Raw genomic sequence first — 16,639 nt, 5'->3', positions numbered from 1 at the left:
TCATTACTGATGTGAACATCAAACATAAAAAGTATTACGTACTGCACTGTACGTTATGCAATGTACATGTCAGACAGCTGCAATGAAAAATACTTCCCAATACTCTGTCTGCCTCCTCCTCTCCTACCACTGTTGATTTCTTCGACTAAAACTATGACGAAAAATGTAACTAAGTACACTATGTTGACAATTTCGTCAACAAATAAAAACTAGACTAAAATGTTGTGGAGGGACTAGTGGAGAAGAGATCCAGTAGAACTAAAATTCATTTTATGTTTGGTTGTGCTCGGGTGTTGCGCTCTGAAAATAGCAGATCTACAAGCTCGCAGTGCGACACATTGTGAGCTTGTAGATCGGCTATTTTCAGCATGCAACCAAGTGTAAAATCAGCCATTACAACGCCATCAAAGCCTGCCAGGCCGACAAAATACATTTTAGTCGACACAATCGACTACAGATTCAGTTGACTACAATCCTGACTTTTAGTCGACTAAAACTAGACTAAAACTAAAACATTTCAGATGACTAAAATATGACAAAAACTAAATCAAAATTTGATGTCAAATCAACACAGTCTCCTACAGGCTCCAGCATGGCGACGTTACGGTGAAATTGGTGACCTGCTGAGATATGTGACCATCTTGTGGACTTCACACAATGTCAATGTCTGAATGTAAATCACTGCCATTTGTTAAGGGTTAAATCTAGCACACTCTGTTGACAAACAGCACTGATTTACATCATGTGAAGTGCACAAGATGGGCATTGGGCACGAATTTCAGCAGGTCACCAATTTAACACTAACAGAGGGGCAGACATTTGAGCATTGGGATCTGGCTTTTGAGCGGACCCTCACAGCGCCATCTCCTGGACCATGTACGTACATAACATAATGCCATAGTAGGCCTACGTTTGATTATTTCTAATCTACATACAAAAATAATGATGAAGGAAATGCCATTGTTGGATTTCAGTTCAAAAGGAAACAATTTCCAAGCACAATATCACAAAGTCTCTTTCAAAACTGAGAAGATATACTAATGTTAAAGGAACTACATACAAAGAAACTCCCTATAAAAATAAATAAAATGTGGGGGGCGGCATTACACATAAACATTTCTGACATATCTCACACTCAGATATTTAAATTGCTTTAAAAAAACAGAAAGAAGGTGCAACGAACACAAAACATTGATTAGATATGCCCTGCACATCTGACATTTCAACCCGTAGCTAAACAAAGTTCACTCTTCTGTCAATGTGTCATAATAAATCAAACATAACAGTAACTGGACGGTGTGTCGTCTATGCATCTTCTCATTCATCGTTCTACTGACAAAACTATACCAACACCCCACTGAGGAGACTCAAAGCTTCATTCTCCTTCTTGCCCATCACTGCCCAAAATGGAAAAAAGAACAATCCATCTCCTGCTACATTTTCAACAGTTCTCTGCTGTTGAACTTGACCTTTCTACCTCCCAATTGGCACTTAAAATAATTATGGCCCATCTGTGCTTACTACAAGAACACAAGCGGCAACGAATGGGGTCCAAGCACAAAAGAGTACTAGTAGAAAATGGTAAAGAGAAAGATGATGAATTAGATACAGATGATGACTTTCAGAAGAAAATGACATTTCTGACACCTCTATTAAAGACAGCTTCCAACTATCACAATTTTACAGACATTCATTTAAGGCCAAATGTTCCAACAGCTTCATTAAAAATAGCTAGTTGGGAGATGTTTGGACAAACTGTCATTGATTTAAAGCCAAATGTTCACATAGCCCATTGTCTATGTACTTTGGAGCTATAATTGCTATTGCTTCAAAGTAATGGTAATTTTACACAGGGTATGTTTCAGGTACTTACAGTATGTAGACACATTTTGTTATGGCCCAAGGATTTAGATTTATTTATGCACTTATCCACCCCCTCCCTTGGTCGTATCTTCAAAACTAAAGATATCAACAAGTTGTATGTCAGTTTTTTAAAAGCTTGATCCAATAATGGCGTTTAGGAGGAGATGGTCAGTCTGTCTCTCTCCTTTCGCCTCGCCTTAGTGCTACTGTACCTACACACCTGTCTCCACTCCTTTGTCAGCCCTGCAGTTCCCTGCCTTCCCTGTATCTACCTCGTCTGCTTCCACAACAGTATCAGCTCATTCTCTTCAAGTTCCTAAAGCAAGTCACTATGTTTCTGTTTTGGCTCCCTTGCCATTTCTTTCTTTGTGTGCTTTTCCTTAAACGGCACAGTGCTTATGATCTTGTTCCACTTCGAATTATTTTGTAATAATGGGTCCTCACATCAAATTTAAGGTACCGCTGACCTGAATCTAAATAAATAGGATCAATCTAACCCCAAATTCCCCCCTTAAGGCCATGCATGCATAATTTGCAACGCCCATTTCCAGTACCAAACATTTCACTTTCCGACGGCCACTTCCTTCAGAGCTAAGTGACCAGTGCATTAAAGGGCATTCTAGGGTCTTCCACCTCATCCACCTCCTCCTCCTCTAAAACCGACTGAAGACCTGGTCTATCGGGACAGAACATTAACCGTAGAAGCGCTAAGGCCACGCGTACCAACAACCTTAACACCAGAAAGGCAAACGGCACCGTGATCTCCATCAGGTGAAAAATGGACACGCTGAATCTACTCAAAACACACGTCAGGAAAAACGTCCCGAACGCCACGCCCGGGTACAGCGCCAGCTTTGCCAGCATGAAGGCGTGCTCGGACCCGCCGTATCTCACTTTCGGGTGCAGCGTGTTCCGCTCGTCGAAGAGCGCCACGATCCAGATGGCCAGCTGGAATATGCCCGCGAAGAAGATGATGACGCAGCTGATCTGGATGGCCTCCAGCTCGTTGCGGGACTTGCGCGGGAACTCGTGGGTCAGCTGGTAGGCCAGGGGCAGGCCTCCCACGAAGGCCAGGGAGAAGGTGTTGAGGAGGCCCATGAAGCGCGTGGCCCTGGTGACGTGGAGGAACAGGGAGTGGTGCACGAACCACAGGAGGCCCACGGTGAGAAAGGAGCCGAAGTAGGCCAGGTATTCTGGGCCGTAGGCCTGCAGGGCTGCCACCAGGCTGCCGCCGTACTGCTTCTCTACCATGTCTGCGTCGGGGATGTTGTCCTCACTGACGGGAGGGCAGCCGCAGAACGTAGGAAAACAGTGATTAGTTTAGATGTTCTTTGACGCATCAATATAAACACAAAAGTAACGCTCAAGTTTTCACACACACATACGCATTCATGCTCATCTCAGCGTTGATAAATGCGCAGGCTGAAATTTAAATAACACGCCCTTAATTATTCTCGAAACGCCCCGATTTTACGACTAGAACAACCCGAATACGACCTGCCAACGAAAGAAAAGCCAATAGAAGAGGATTTCTCCGCACGCTTCAAGTTCACGCCCATGTCCGCGTCCCACACAGACCACGCACACATGCACGCACGCACGCACGCACACACCACCAAGCCCAGCAGCATTTTGGTTCTCTGTGGAACCATTATTACCATTTATCCTGTATAGTAAGCTTGCAGCCTACATGAGTGACACCACACCAGTCATTGTCACGAATGAAATATATTCATTTAACCCAATATCAGGCAGTGCACGTTTGAGTGGTTACAAAAAAAATAAAGCAAAATCATGTATGACTCCTCAAAATGCTCACGTCTCACATAAGCGGTCGTATCCTGACCTAAAGCTTCTTCTGAGCCAGATCGGCAATTTTATCTGAATGACTGTTAAAGCACTTGTGTTAGATTGCTTCCATATCACTAGATTTTAATTGCTTGTCATTGTAACTTGGAAATAAAATCGGTGTGCACTGTGCATGTCCATGATAGCCTACAGTATATATGCTTTTATAAAATGTTATATTTTCACAGGGATTATTTATTAGTGTGTTAAATATACATTTTGGAGTTGATACATGTGTCACATACATATGATACATGTGTTAGACAATGCTGCTCCGCATGTCTACAATGGAATAAGAGGTGTAAGATGAATCTTATCCTACACCACCTCAGAACCTGACGTGAGATTTGATCCTACCCTACGCCAACGTCAAAGTCAATTGAAATGATAAATGCCGACACTTGCCTAAGTTTCGAAGTACGCCAAAAATGTGATCTGCACCACGTTGATAAATGAGGGCCAGTATGTTATTTTGTATACATTTTGTATACATATGACCTTACGGTCGCTTATCTCCCGATTAGGGAGTCTTACTGGTCCTACTGAACAATGACAAAAAATAAAGGAATTCAACAAACCAAATGTCCAGGATGAGGAGGGTGGCTACGATGGCGTAAACTCCGTCACTGAAAGCCTCCACACGTTCCTTGCTGAGGGGTTCGTTGGGGTGGTACAAAAACATCTGCATGGACTCTGGAGTCTCCTCCCTTTGGCCTGAAACAAACACGCATTCATATTATGTTTGAATACCAAGCCGGAACCTGTGTTCTAATGGACCCAATATAATTTTAGTTTAAACATGTATATCTGCAGATAGACCTTCACTTTCAAAAGTGAAGTTACCTGCTCAAGTTTTATGTGACCACCTACCCACCTTCACGGTGGTCACTTCTCCACCTAAAGATCCTTGTTGATGAGACACCAACTTGCCCAACACTGCATAAGATGAATACTTGCTTACCGATGGCTTTGCTGCGACACCACTTTAGCGACTGGGTGATGTATGGCAAGAAGATCACAATGGCTAAGAGCACGTACGCCTGAGGGATACAATTAATAACAATGTGTTACTGGTAAGTAGACACAACAGTTCAGATGCTCACTGCATGCAGGAATATTAATATCTTTAATTAAGAGGATTTAATACTTCTGCCCTTGTGTTATATGGGCTGGCCTTACAATCCAAGAGCTGCAATTCATTATAAATCCAGTAGGGGACACCATTGCAGAGCTTAGATGTGTATAAATGGTTTTAAGTTTCATTATGCCCATATAAACAACATTTTAAACAAAAAGTAAGCCTAGTCGTAGCTTGGAAAATGTTAAATCAACGCATTTGCAAATTAACTCTTCATGTTGTGTGCAAAGAAGTCAAATCTGTCTGTCTCAGGTAGAAGGGAATACCCAGCCTTGGAAAATATGAGTTCTGATGGAAGTTCCAGGGATGTAAAGTACCGTTTGCCTTCCACCACGCAAGCTGGCCAGACTACTACTTTGCTTAGTAGTTAGTAAAAAGCCAGCCCTATTTAGGTAAGCTTGACATGCTTGACAATTTAAAAATATATATATAAGTGTCAACCTGACTACTCCTAAACAAGAGGCTGTTCTCTCAACTCGATCTATGACGAGCACGTCGGAGAACCCAGCTTGAAAGGTTTAAGTAAACTAAATCCTGCGGATGACCTGCACCGTGTGTAATGTGGGGCACTGGGGCAACACTCCTGGGGACGTGGGGGGGCGGTCCTCTTTGTTGTTTTTATTTGGGTTCGAGTGTACACATTTGGTTATGTAAAATCAGCCTTGGTTGTGAACAGTTATGAGAATTCACCCCATACAGTATGTAACATTTGACATTGTTTGTATTCTTTCTTTTTATTTTATTTCTATTCTGTCGGTTTATTTTATGTGTATTATCTGTTTGTTTTAGAAAATAGGGAAGCACTGCATAAGTATTTGATTTGAAACTGTATGCCTTAACCTGTGCTTACAATACAAAAATATTTGAAATAGAGAACCCAGATTGATGCGTTATTTCTTGTTGCAAATGAATAGAGAGAAAGACAGAAAGCACCAACCCACCACTTGGAAGAATATGAAGGCGAAGATACTGGCGAAGAAGCACATGATGGGGACCCTCATGATGACCTTAAGGATGTGCTGCTTGTAGAAGCTCTGGTTCTCCGAGATCTGGATCTGCTCGTTCAGGAGGAATGGACGGCTGAATGCATAGACCACGATCACTGCCTGAACACGAGAGAGATAGAGAGAAGATGAACGCATAGACCACGATCACTGCCTGGAGGGAGACAACATGAGAGAGAGCTCTCTGTAAGATGTATGTCCCTCCCGCGACCATTTTTCTTTTCTGACGATTCCCGGTGGGAATGACCCTTTAATCAGTGGTTCTCAAACTTTTTCACGTCACCCCTAAATTGACACTTATTAGCCCGTAGACCCCCATTTGAAAAGATATGCCAGGGACCCCCATAAGAGAAGATGTGTACGTCTCTAGCAGTGATTTTTAACCATTTTTATTTCATGGACCCCCATTTTGACATGCATTAGGCTACGAATGGCATTCCTATCTCTGGGACCCCAATCTATATTGTAAAATCAAAGGGTCCATTTGGTCCCCGGACAACACTTTGAGAAACACTGGTCTAAATCTCCCACCTCCTCCTCATGTACCTAATGAAGACCTGCAGGGCGAAATCTTCCCATCTCCAATACAATTTGTTCTGAGGGAGCATTTAGAACGGTGTGTGGATTCATTCTCTCTTTTCTAGAACTTTAGTATTCTTTATCCTGTACCTGTCATGTTTGTTTTGGACGTGCATTGTGCATTGCTCAGGAGTGTACTACTGTATCTTATATCACTTGAGCTCAAGTAGCAGACGGAGGGTGAGCTCGAGTGTTACTTTATTTTTATGACAAATAAAGGGGAATCATGGCAAACAAATATATCGTTGCATTCGGGTGCAAACCCTGTATGGCCACAAACGCAACTTTTATTGATGTATTACCTGCTTATTGTAAGATGCTTTGGATTAAAAGTGTCTGGCTAAACGCCTAAATTGTAAATTGTTTCAGGAAATGGAAAAAAGAGCCTGTGTTCCATTGGTTGCATTAAATATTTAAGTGCATTGGTTCAATATTTATTAAACCCACACAGACAGACTTTCACAATTTTTCAAAAATATTTTCTCTTATAGGGCCTATATACAACGACCTCTCTGTTCATTTTGCACAACCAACTGACTGCTTACCTGAATGAGACCTATCACCATGACACACGCGCAGAATAACAGGATCCCTAAGATGTTGTTAGGGAAGGTTGCCATGAGGCTGAACTGCAGAGGAAAAGAAAAAGAAAACCTTTGTTACGAGTGTGAGAAAAAAGTCCTGCTTTCTGTTCTGTTGTGAACAGGAGAATCAAATAGCTTTATGTTTCATTCTGAACCCTGGTTAAACAATATGAACCAGGCTTAAGGCAAGTATGGTTGCTGTCAAAAAAATGTATACTGTTAACTGGAAGTCTCCAATTTCTCTGTTTCAAGAGATGGCTCAACAAGATGCTCTCCATTGCAAAGTTGGAACAAATCCGTCATGATCGACAGAATACACAAGCTAAGTCCAAAAAAAATGTGGATGCCTTTTCTGGCATTGCTTATCAATAGTTGAGTATATGATCTGGATATCTGGCTGCTATGGGGCAGGTTTCACTTATAGACTCATAACTATCCCTGCTTTCTGATGCTCATCGATCCCACCCATGTGTCCTTTTTTGTCTTTTGTTCCTTTTTGTCTAGTTGTTTTTCTTTCTGTATGTATTGTTAAGCTTTTTTTTTTTTTTTCTTGCATTGTTGTGTACTATTTGACAAAAAAATCGAAATAAAGCATTAATAAAATAACATAAACAAAACAATATAAACCAGATGAGGAAACTGCATAAAAGGTAAGTGTGAAGGAGGCATGGTCGTCATGTGACATTCAGTGTTTAGTCACTTGCAACAAACACTAAACACTACTAAAGCTGTTTAACAAAACAGGTCGACTAAGAACACATTCTTACAGCAGCGTATGATTATGTAAAAGAATGGAGACGGACTCGTTTCACAGACTCACAGCTGCCTAACATTATTACCATGCAATGCAACTCTCTCTCAGTCCACTTATACTCACTGTGTAAGGTAGGAACGTTATTAACATCATGCAGGCCTGAAACAGAACCCAAAGCAGAACTTAACATTAGAACAGATGGAACCTTTTCACCCGAGAAAACAGATTCTACTATTCTATCCACTCTCGACTACCATATGTAGCAGTGGTTTTCAACCTTTTTCATATCAAAGGCCATTATTTATTCAGCATTTGAGCCACGGACCACCATTTTGTTGAGCTGTAGCCTCTCAAACCACAAACTTCAAAATATTTTGTTATCGTTGGATAAGATTTTGTCCACAATTCCATGCTGTATTGATGTGGTGCCATAGGAGAGTTTACAGGCACTTATTTAACTCTTGAGAGCGTAAAAACCCTAACCCTAAACCAAATGGGTTTATTTTACTCTCTCAAGAGTTAAAGAAATATCTCTCCATCACATAGCTGGGGACCCCCTGAAGCACTGGTTGAAAACCACTGATACCGGTATATGGGATATGAACAATTTTTTAAGTAATTCAAAATAGAGGAGTGATATTTTTGGGTTAAAATAAGCGTTAAAGAGCTTTATATTGTGATAGTATTCATTGCTATAGTGTTTGTTCAGTAACAGGGGTCTCCCTATCTCTCCAGCTTTCATGTTGGGATAACAATTACTGTACGTCCAATCAGGACAGAGAACTTATAGCTGTATCATAAACAAGTGACATTGAAAGTGATTACACAAATAAAGTGGAAGTGGAACACTCAAGTGAAGCTGATAAATCAGAATAATAGCTTCAAATTTCTAATTGACACTTACGAGGTTCAGAAGTGCAAGACTATCGTCGATTCGTTCAATGACTTGAAACAATCTGTGAAAACATACAAACAGGAATGAAAGAATGGGAAACATGTTAAAAAACAAAAACACGGTTATATAAAATGGTCAGATCATGTGATGTGAAAATATAGTTAACACACCTAACATGAGCAGCCCATGCCATCGTGACAATCATGAAAGTCATTAAGTAAACTGCAATCTTTGTTGACAGCATCAGTTGAATGCTTTCCCTTAACTCCTGATGGACAAACACACATGGGTTTAGTATGTCATAGAACCTTATTGTTTAAAGCAATCTATTTGCTCTGCATCGTGAGTGTGTCATACTAACTCATCATTACCTCAGTATCTTCAATCTTGGTATGTGCAACAGGTAATATCTGTAAATAAATGGAAATGAGTTAAGTGAGTAACAGGTGGAAAACTTGTGTTGTTAAATTGTTACATGGGAGGGGGGGGGGGGGCATCATTCAAATGCATATCATTATATTTAGACATTTAATTAGCAATTTGTATACAATATCTGTGTACTTTTTTTTAGATTACTATTCCTATGCATTTGATGTATTGATGTTGATTTATTGATTACCTTGCTTATTGTAAATCTGCTAAATGCCTAAATTGTAAATTGTAACTGTAATATATGATGTGTCACTCTTGACATATTTCACATTATTATGGACACAAAGAGAACAAAAATAAATATGCCAATATGTCAGCAGTCTCAGGGTGCTTACTAATATCTCTGGCTTGTCTGCAAATCTGCAAGGCAGATTTAGCAGTTCAAACAGAGATTTTCAAAATTAATCTAACATTTATTGTTCATCATGAGAATGCCAAATTATATTATACTGTAGGTACTGTTTCACATTAATCTTTAACGATTGTATTATAAACCAGTGTTTCTGTCCTTATTGTCCCGACATAATGTCTTTCTTACCGTGACAGTAGCTATAATAGATCATATTAATATGTTAAGAGTGGTCGATATGGAAAAATATCAAATCTCGATTCTTTTTCAAGCAGTATCACAATCCACGAATCTCGATCTTCTTTTTCATTTATTTTTTATGGTTATTTTGTTACGGCACGGACCACCTACAAGGTAACAGAAACTAAAAGAAAAAGGAGTAACAGACCATTTAGACAAAAATACCATTTCAAGCAGGTTTTTGTATAACTATTCAACACACATTTTGGTACGGCTCCTCAGTGTATCTCCGAAAAGGCATATCGTGGAGATATTGTGTCGTCACAACGATATTTATCACCATATCGCCCATCCCTAGTTGTACTGCAGTCCTACCATGACAGTAGCTATAATAAATAGACCATATTAACGAGTTGTACTCCTACCATGACAGTAGCTATAATAAATAGACCATATTAACGAGTTGTACTCCTACCATGACAGTAGCTATAATAAATAGATCATATTAACGAGTTGTACTCCTACCATGACTGTAGCTATAATAGAGATGAGTGCATCGCTGTAGGCCAGCAGTCTGTGAGAGGACTGTGTGCTGCTGTGTCCAGCAGGTGGCGCTGTGTGATGATGATGATGATGATGGTCCATCATCATCATGATGTTCCTCCTCTGCTTCTCCATGTCCTCCTCATGGTCAGCCTGCCAGTCACACTCATTACATCATTACATCATCATTATCACAGTTATTGCATCATTTACATCATCATTACTTGCGCCAGCAGAGTGCGAAAGTACTGCGGTCAGCTACGGGCGTGGCCAATCAGGGACCAACATTCTTGGTGACTACACCATCAACAGCCAGACCGTGGCAAAAAACAAGCCATTGTGCCTTCTTGGGTTTAAATCATATCTAGTAGACCTTGTATCTGAACTGTACTGTCTTGTGCTTTCCCTATGGGAACTGCTAATAAGTATTGAATCAATCAATCAATCAATCAATCAATCAATCAATACTTTAATGTATAAAATTATTAAATGCATGGCGTGTTATGGCCATGGCCTATTTTGATACAATTGTCGTTAAGTTATTCATATCTATAGACTATGTTGTTATATCACTAGCTAACTACCAAACTAATATTAATATGAGAGAGAGAGAGAGAGAGAGAGAGAGAGAGAGAGAGAGAGAGAGAGAGAGAGAGAGAGAGAGAGATGCTGACACTGACAGCCCCATGGACAGCCCTCTACATACCTCCTGGTCCACAACAACCACATCCCCTTCATGTTCTATCACTTCACTGTCCTCATTCAGCTGGTTCTGGTTCTCCCCCATGACGATGAGGCACGAGAGGAGAGGACGGACACGCGGACGGACACGGCGTGCACGCCGTGGGGTCCTGTATATGGTTGTGTGCGTGTAATGTAATTTTATGTGTCTCCTCTCCACTTGTTTGCAAACACACTGTAAAGTCAGCTGACTGACTGGAAAAACCCGGAAGCTCCGGCGGTGACGTTTTCGCCCGCGTGCGCATGCGCAAGCGCAAGCTAGTGTTAGCATATGAGTGTTAGCCTTCTTATTATAACTCTATGGTGTTAGCCCTATGGTGTTAGCCCCAGATGGGTCCCCAGATGATTAATGCCGATCCTTTTAGTTGACCTTGTACCAGTGAACTGTAGGCCTACTGTCATGAAATTACCTTTTCTTATGCAAACCGAAACCTCTAATGAAGTCTTCAAATGTTATGAATGTAATGAATGGAAGAAAGGGGCATTTCACTATTATGCTATTAGCCCTGAATACATGACTCTCATATACATGAGAGTCATGTATTCAGGGCTATTATGCTATGTGAACTTGAACATTTTCTTTTCCTACCTTTTAGAAGAAAAAACAAACTAACAAAGTTAACATCTTAAAAGGATATAATTAAGAAGTAGTGCAAATAGCAGAACTACACGCTCACAAGGCGTCGCTTCGTGCCACTTTGTGAGCTTGTAGATTGGCTATTTTCACTAGTATGGGTCCTGGGCAAATGTCCAATTTTTCTTTGGGGTCTTCTGTCACTGTCCCAGGTCACAGGCAGCACGCAGCCGTTGATAGTAAAATATGTTATTGTTGTTTAACATGGTATAGATATCATTCTCAGTGTTAAAAGTCAATGCCATGATGTTTTGATCTGATAACTAATGCACAAGACGAGAATCTGCCCCACTCCAGGGACAGAAAGATTGACCAGCGAAATGTCAAAGTGTCCAGGACACGGGATAATGGAAAGCCAAAACATTCTACATCCTTGGCTTCTGAGTCCACGAGACTCAGTCACAACAACATCCCATCCATGTTATGTTTAATTGTCCAATCAGAATGTGACTAATGTATTCTGTAAACTCCATATATCTGTGAATCATTATGCTTTGTACTCAGAGATACTATGGGTGGCAATGCTCTCTACTGTACTTGTACAGTACCTACAATTTGAACTCTGACTAAACTTCAACAAAAAACGCATATTCCCTGGTGTGGACATTCATCATTTCTTGTGTGTGGAGTATTTTATTATGATTGGGGAAAACTGTTTATCCATATGGAATATGATCCAAATTCCATCAAATGGCCCATTCGATTGCCGGATTAGCTCCGAGGAGATATTGGTCTCTTCCGCTGCTAGAACCAGTTAACAACCAGCCGGGGATATTATCAGCCTGTGACGTTTCCCCTGACTCCCACGGAAAGGACTATCTCCCACACGTTTTTTTCCTCCTGCGCGAGGAGAAATTACCTTGGGACGCCCCGAGCACAGGGAGGCAGAAAACACCTGCCGAAATCTAAACAACCTTTTTACAAACGGAACAATTGCACCATTTTTGAGCTTGAAGCCTCTCTCCAAAGCTTGGAGAATGAACTGATAACAGCCGTAACGGCTAAGATAGACGATGAGGAAATGAAACAGTTGTTTCTAGGTGCCCCACAATGGCACCATTTTTGCCCATATGGAGAAAGGAATTCAGATATGATGACTCTCTCCCACATCTCACAACGGTCTGAAGAAAGACGAAATGGAGGCGGCCAGGGTTGGCTCTGGCACAGCGTTCCACACCAGGGACCGGACACAGACAGTTTCTCTCACAGAGACTTGAGAGGCGGGCTTCATTCTCACACACTGTCCTAATTCAACAGAACCCAGGTCATACGTTTATACCTGCTGTCTTAAGAGTCTAGCTAGCTCTTAACACAGCTGCGTTTTTATTGTTTAATGTTTTGTAGTCTATTGTTTTTGTCGCTTTTTGTTACATGTTTTGAGGACATAGCAGCCGTTTGGCCACGGAGATTGCTTGTCTAAGGTTGGGTTTGTATCAGTACGAGACTTCAATATAGATTTCATTTTATGCTCTAGAACGGCTGTTTCAAGAAGTTCTGAGAAGAAATCTTTTTATTTGGGGCCAGAACATATTTTGTTCTGAAGGAATGTCTCTTCGGCCAGTACGATAACCCAATACGGCTGATTAGAGCCACTTAATCACATAAGAAATAGCGTGGTTATTTTAATTAGGAGATTTCACTTTATGCTCTAGAACCGAACGTTCTGACGGAAATCTTCATGCTTTAAGCTTACACGTCTTCGTTTTCGTCTTATCTTATTTTATTTTTAATTTCCGTCTCAGGCCACTCTGAGATGTTGAATACAGGAGCTTTTTATCTCAGCGCTCCCAAGAACATTTTTGTTTTTTAGAAACATGACCATTCAAGCTAAAAAAGCCCCCTGCTCCGAGAAGCAGTGTTTTTTTTCCGTGTAAACCTGGACCCACACGGATGAGATGTTACAATCTACTCTGGAACCAACAATACCTAAAACCTTTCCTGGAACATTTCAATGGATATGTGACATTATTGCCACTGGATGCCTTTCACTCGCGATGGGACGCGTTGTGAGCTTGTAGATCTGCAAACCTCATCAGGAAGGAACAGACAACGCAAACAATATTTTCAGATGCTGAAAGGCTTGACACACCAACCCCCCCAGCCGAACCTGGCTGGCACTGCGATGGGGCGCGTTGTGAGCTTGTCGATCTGCTACGTGACTTTCATGGATTACAATGTCCCGAAAAGAACAAACACTCTTGACCCTTGGGACGCCCCGAGATAATGGTACTATATATTTTGTTTACTTTTGACTAAGAACGACTTCTGGAAAGAAAAAAAAAGAAAAATCAAGTTCTGACTGACAAACCTGTGTGTTAAATGTTTTTGATAATCTATCTCTGTCTAATCATCTCTAATCCCCTTTTCCTCCCCGGGTTACAACTATTATGAAAAAAAAAAGGGAAACTAAAAAATCAAACCAAGTATAAAGTGAGCGGTGCTACTTCTGTGTACAATATGGTACAATATGTGCTTGGCTTATGCTGCTTGCTTGCTCAATGCCTGCTGCTCGCGTGAGCTGCTTACGCTGCTTATAGGCTGGCACGGCCTATGTGTTATTTTATTGTTTTATTTTGAAAAAAAACTATGAGGGGCTGGAATTGTTTTTTTTATTTTCATTTTTTCTTATTTTTACCTTGAGAGGCCACGAGCCGTTTCAGTTTCTGTGTGACCTTGCTCTCTCTTTCTCTCTCAAAAATGGGTTTCATTCGCTCTTGTTCTGTATAATCTACTGTTTACATTCTAATACAGGGCTTGATAACAATGTGCTGGGGTTATATTTGAATCTGTCTTATTTGAATCTGTCTTGGGTTTTTCTCCCTCTGTTTGTGTTCTAACTCACTTGCCTGGTTTGCAAAACTAGGAATTATTTACACATATGACTGTCTCTCTCTCTCTCTCTAAAAAGGGATCTCATTCACTCTTGGTATGACTACACTCGTACTGATAACAACCAACGCTTGGGTTTATTTGAATGTTTATATATGATGCCCCTAACGTCTTAATATTTTTTTTTCTCCCTAATGTATTAATTCTTTTTCACCAATGTGGTAGGGATTATTTTTACTTTATTTATTTCATTTTAGGGGACAGGACGGACTCGACCTGGATAGACAGGTATCGTGGAAGGAACTCCACTAACTCGCTAACCAACTTGACTGACACTCAACTTGACTGACTGACTGTTTTATTTCAATTTTATTTTAACCAGTTTTCTCCTGTCCTCCTGTTTTGTCGTGAAAAACACTATTTCCTGTGTAACAACTGAACCTTGTTCTTTCAAACCACATCTTAGGGACATGTACCAAAAATGTTACTTTCACCAATATTTGCCAAAATCCATTTTTGACACATAACTGCAGTATGTGTTAAAAGGGAAGAGAGGCTTATCAGTAATCATGTCCATAATCATTATTATCAATATTATTGTTATCTCTATTTTCAACCTTGCCCTGGTTTTACTCAACCTTTAATTTATCCTTCTTGGTTTATTCTGGGTAATCCCTTATCCTCTTTACTTGAGTAAAAGTACTTTGATTACTCCCTCAGCAGGCTGAAACCGTTCCAAAAACAATTTATATGGCTGGGCTCATTCAAACCTTTTCAGTCAAATTCCACAATTATTACAACCCTACTGGGCTTATACGGGATTACACATTATGGGGAAAAAAAATGACATTATGATTATGTTATGTATTTTTATTATTATTATTTTACTTCTTTAAAGTCTCTCTCTCTGGGACACTTTCAGTAGAGAGCCTTTCAGCAGGCCTCGCTAACTATTGTTTTGGGAAAACCTTATCTTGTTATGATACACTTCCCCCCTCACAGGCCTGGAAGCTCACTCTAACTCTGACAGTGAGCAGAGTCATTGTCCTTTACTGTACCTCGGTACCCTACTGTACCTCGGTACCATCTGTTTCTCATTTAACCATATTTTAACAAATTATCCTCCAAACAAAACAATTTTTGTCACACCCAATATTTTTGGCTGTGGCAAACGGGAGGGAATGTGTTTGGAGAATTTCATTTTCTGAATTCATATTTCATTTTCTGATTTCATATTTACATATTTCATTTTGTTTTCATCTCATTTTATTTCAGAATATATATATATTTCACTTTGCTTAACCATGTTTAAATCTGTTTACCCCTAACAGAACAAACTTAATACAATTTGACACAAATGGTGTCCCTTGGTGATGTATATCTAAAACAAATCAAACATGTCTATACCTAAATACACACAATGGTCTTAACTTCCATGTAATTCTGATGTTTATTCTATTTTTCAGACTTATCTATTTGATAGACGGTCCATATCTCTTCCCATGATCTGTGAGGAAGGATCATTTTTCGTGAGTACGAGGATTCAAGTCACCTGAGTTCCTATATCATTTTTGTTAATATTTACAGTTGTCTTGTCCCAAAATGCAACTCTCTTCTTTTGATAAGATCTCATAGCCTCGTCCTGGAAATGTTAAATACTGTCATATTAAGTGTATAAAACCTTACTGAAATGATGAGGACAGAGGTCCTATACCTTACTGTTGTGGAGTCAAAAAAGGTCCACCCTGGCTGGGACATATCGCGAAGGTCATAGGTCAAGCAAGGAATGGACCATGACCGCTCCACCACACGTGATAAAGAATCAAATTTTCAAAATTCTACATTCGTCAATCTCAGGTGAAGCGACTTCACCAAACAAATTAAAAACAAAAAAAAAATATATATATATATATATATATTCTCTTTCATTAAATGCACTCTCTGTAGTGCACCCCACCATCAACCCAGGTGAGGCTGTGAAGAAACTTTGGAAAGATTCTAAATTTAGTGATAAAGTTTGTCATGGTGCGACAGGACAATGTTTGTTATTGATGGATCAAAGGTTTCCTTTTCCTATCAATATATTTTAAGGAACGTGTGATTTTCTCCTCTCTCTCATAAAAATATTCTAACTCATGTTAACTAAACGTTACAGGCCCCAAATTATAAGAGAAAATATCCTTGGTTTAATCTCAGACTGCCCTTTGACGCACTCCCCCCAATGATTCCAAATTATACAGTCCTTTATCTTTCATTATCAAAATAT

The 16,639-nt window shown here is 40.1% G+C and overlaps 1 protein-coding gene across 2 annotated transcripts; it reads right to left on the bottom strand.

Moving 5' to 3' along the window:
- Window positions 1–202: 202 nt before the first annotated feature.
- On the bottom strand, window positions 203–11,057 carry tmem175 (transmembrane protein 175). Of its 2 annotated transcripts, none has more exons than XM_080739311.1 (11): window positions 10,876–11,057; window positions 10,152–10,334; window positions 9,037–9,075; window positions 8,836–8,933; window positions 8,675–8,726; window positions 7,894–7,929; window positions 6,978–7,061; window positions 5,791–5,955; window positions 4,673–4,751; window positions 4,290–4,425; window positions 203–3,139 (listed from the first exon to the last, which is right to left on the bottom strand). In XM_080739311.1, exons 1-11 carry the CDS (start codon window positions 10,954–10,956, stop codon window positions 2,455–2,457), a joined length of 1,638 nt encoding a protein of 545 aa, XP_080595437.1. In that variant the 5' UTR covers window positions 10,957–11,057; the 3' UTR covers window positions 203–2,454. The 2 variants fall into 2 exon arrangements, with proteins under 2 accessions (XP_080595437.1, XP_080595438.1); XM_080739312.1 differs by having other exon boundaries at window positions 10,152–10,322.
- Between the last annotated feature and the right edge of the window lie 5,582 nt (window positions 11,058–16,639).

This window comes from Nannobrachium achirus (genome assembly GCF_963921795.1).
Source record: "Nannobrachium achirus genome assembly, chromosome: 12".
In the NCBI taxonomy this organism is placed as follows: Eukaryota; Metazoa; Chordata; class Actinopteri; order Myctophiformes; family Myctophidae; genus Nannobrachium; species Nannobrachium achirus.
Note: the sequence above shows the minus strand (reverse complement) of the source record. Positions and strands in the feature narration are given on the sequence as shown.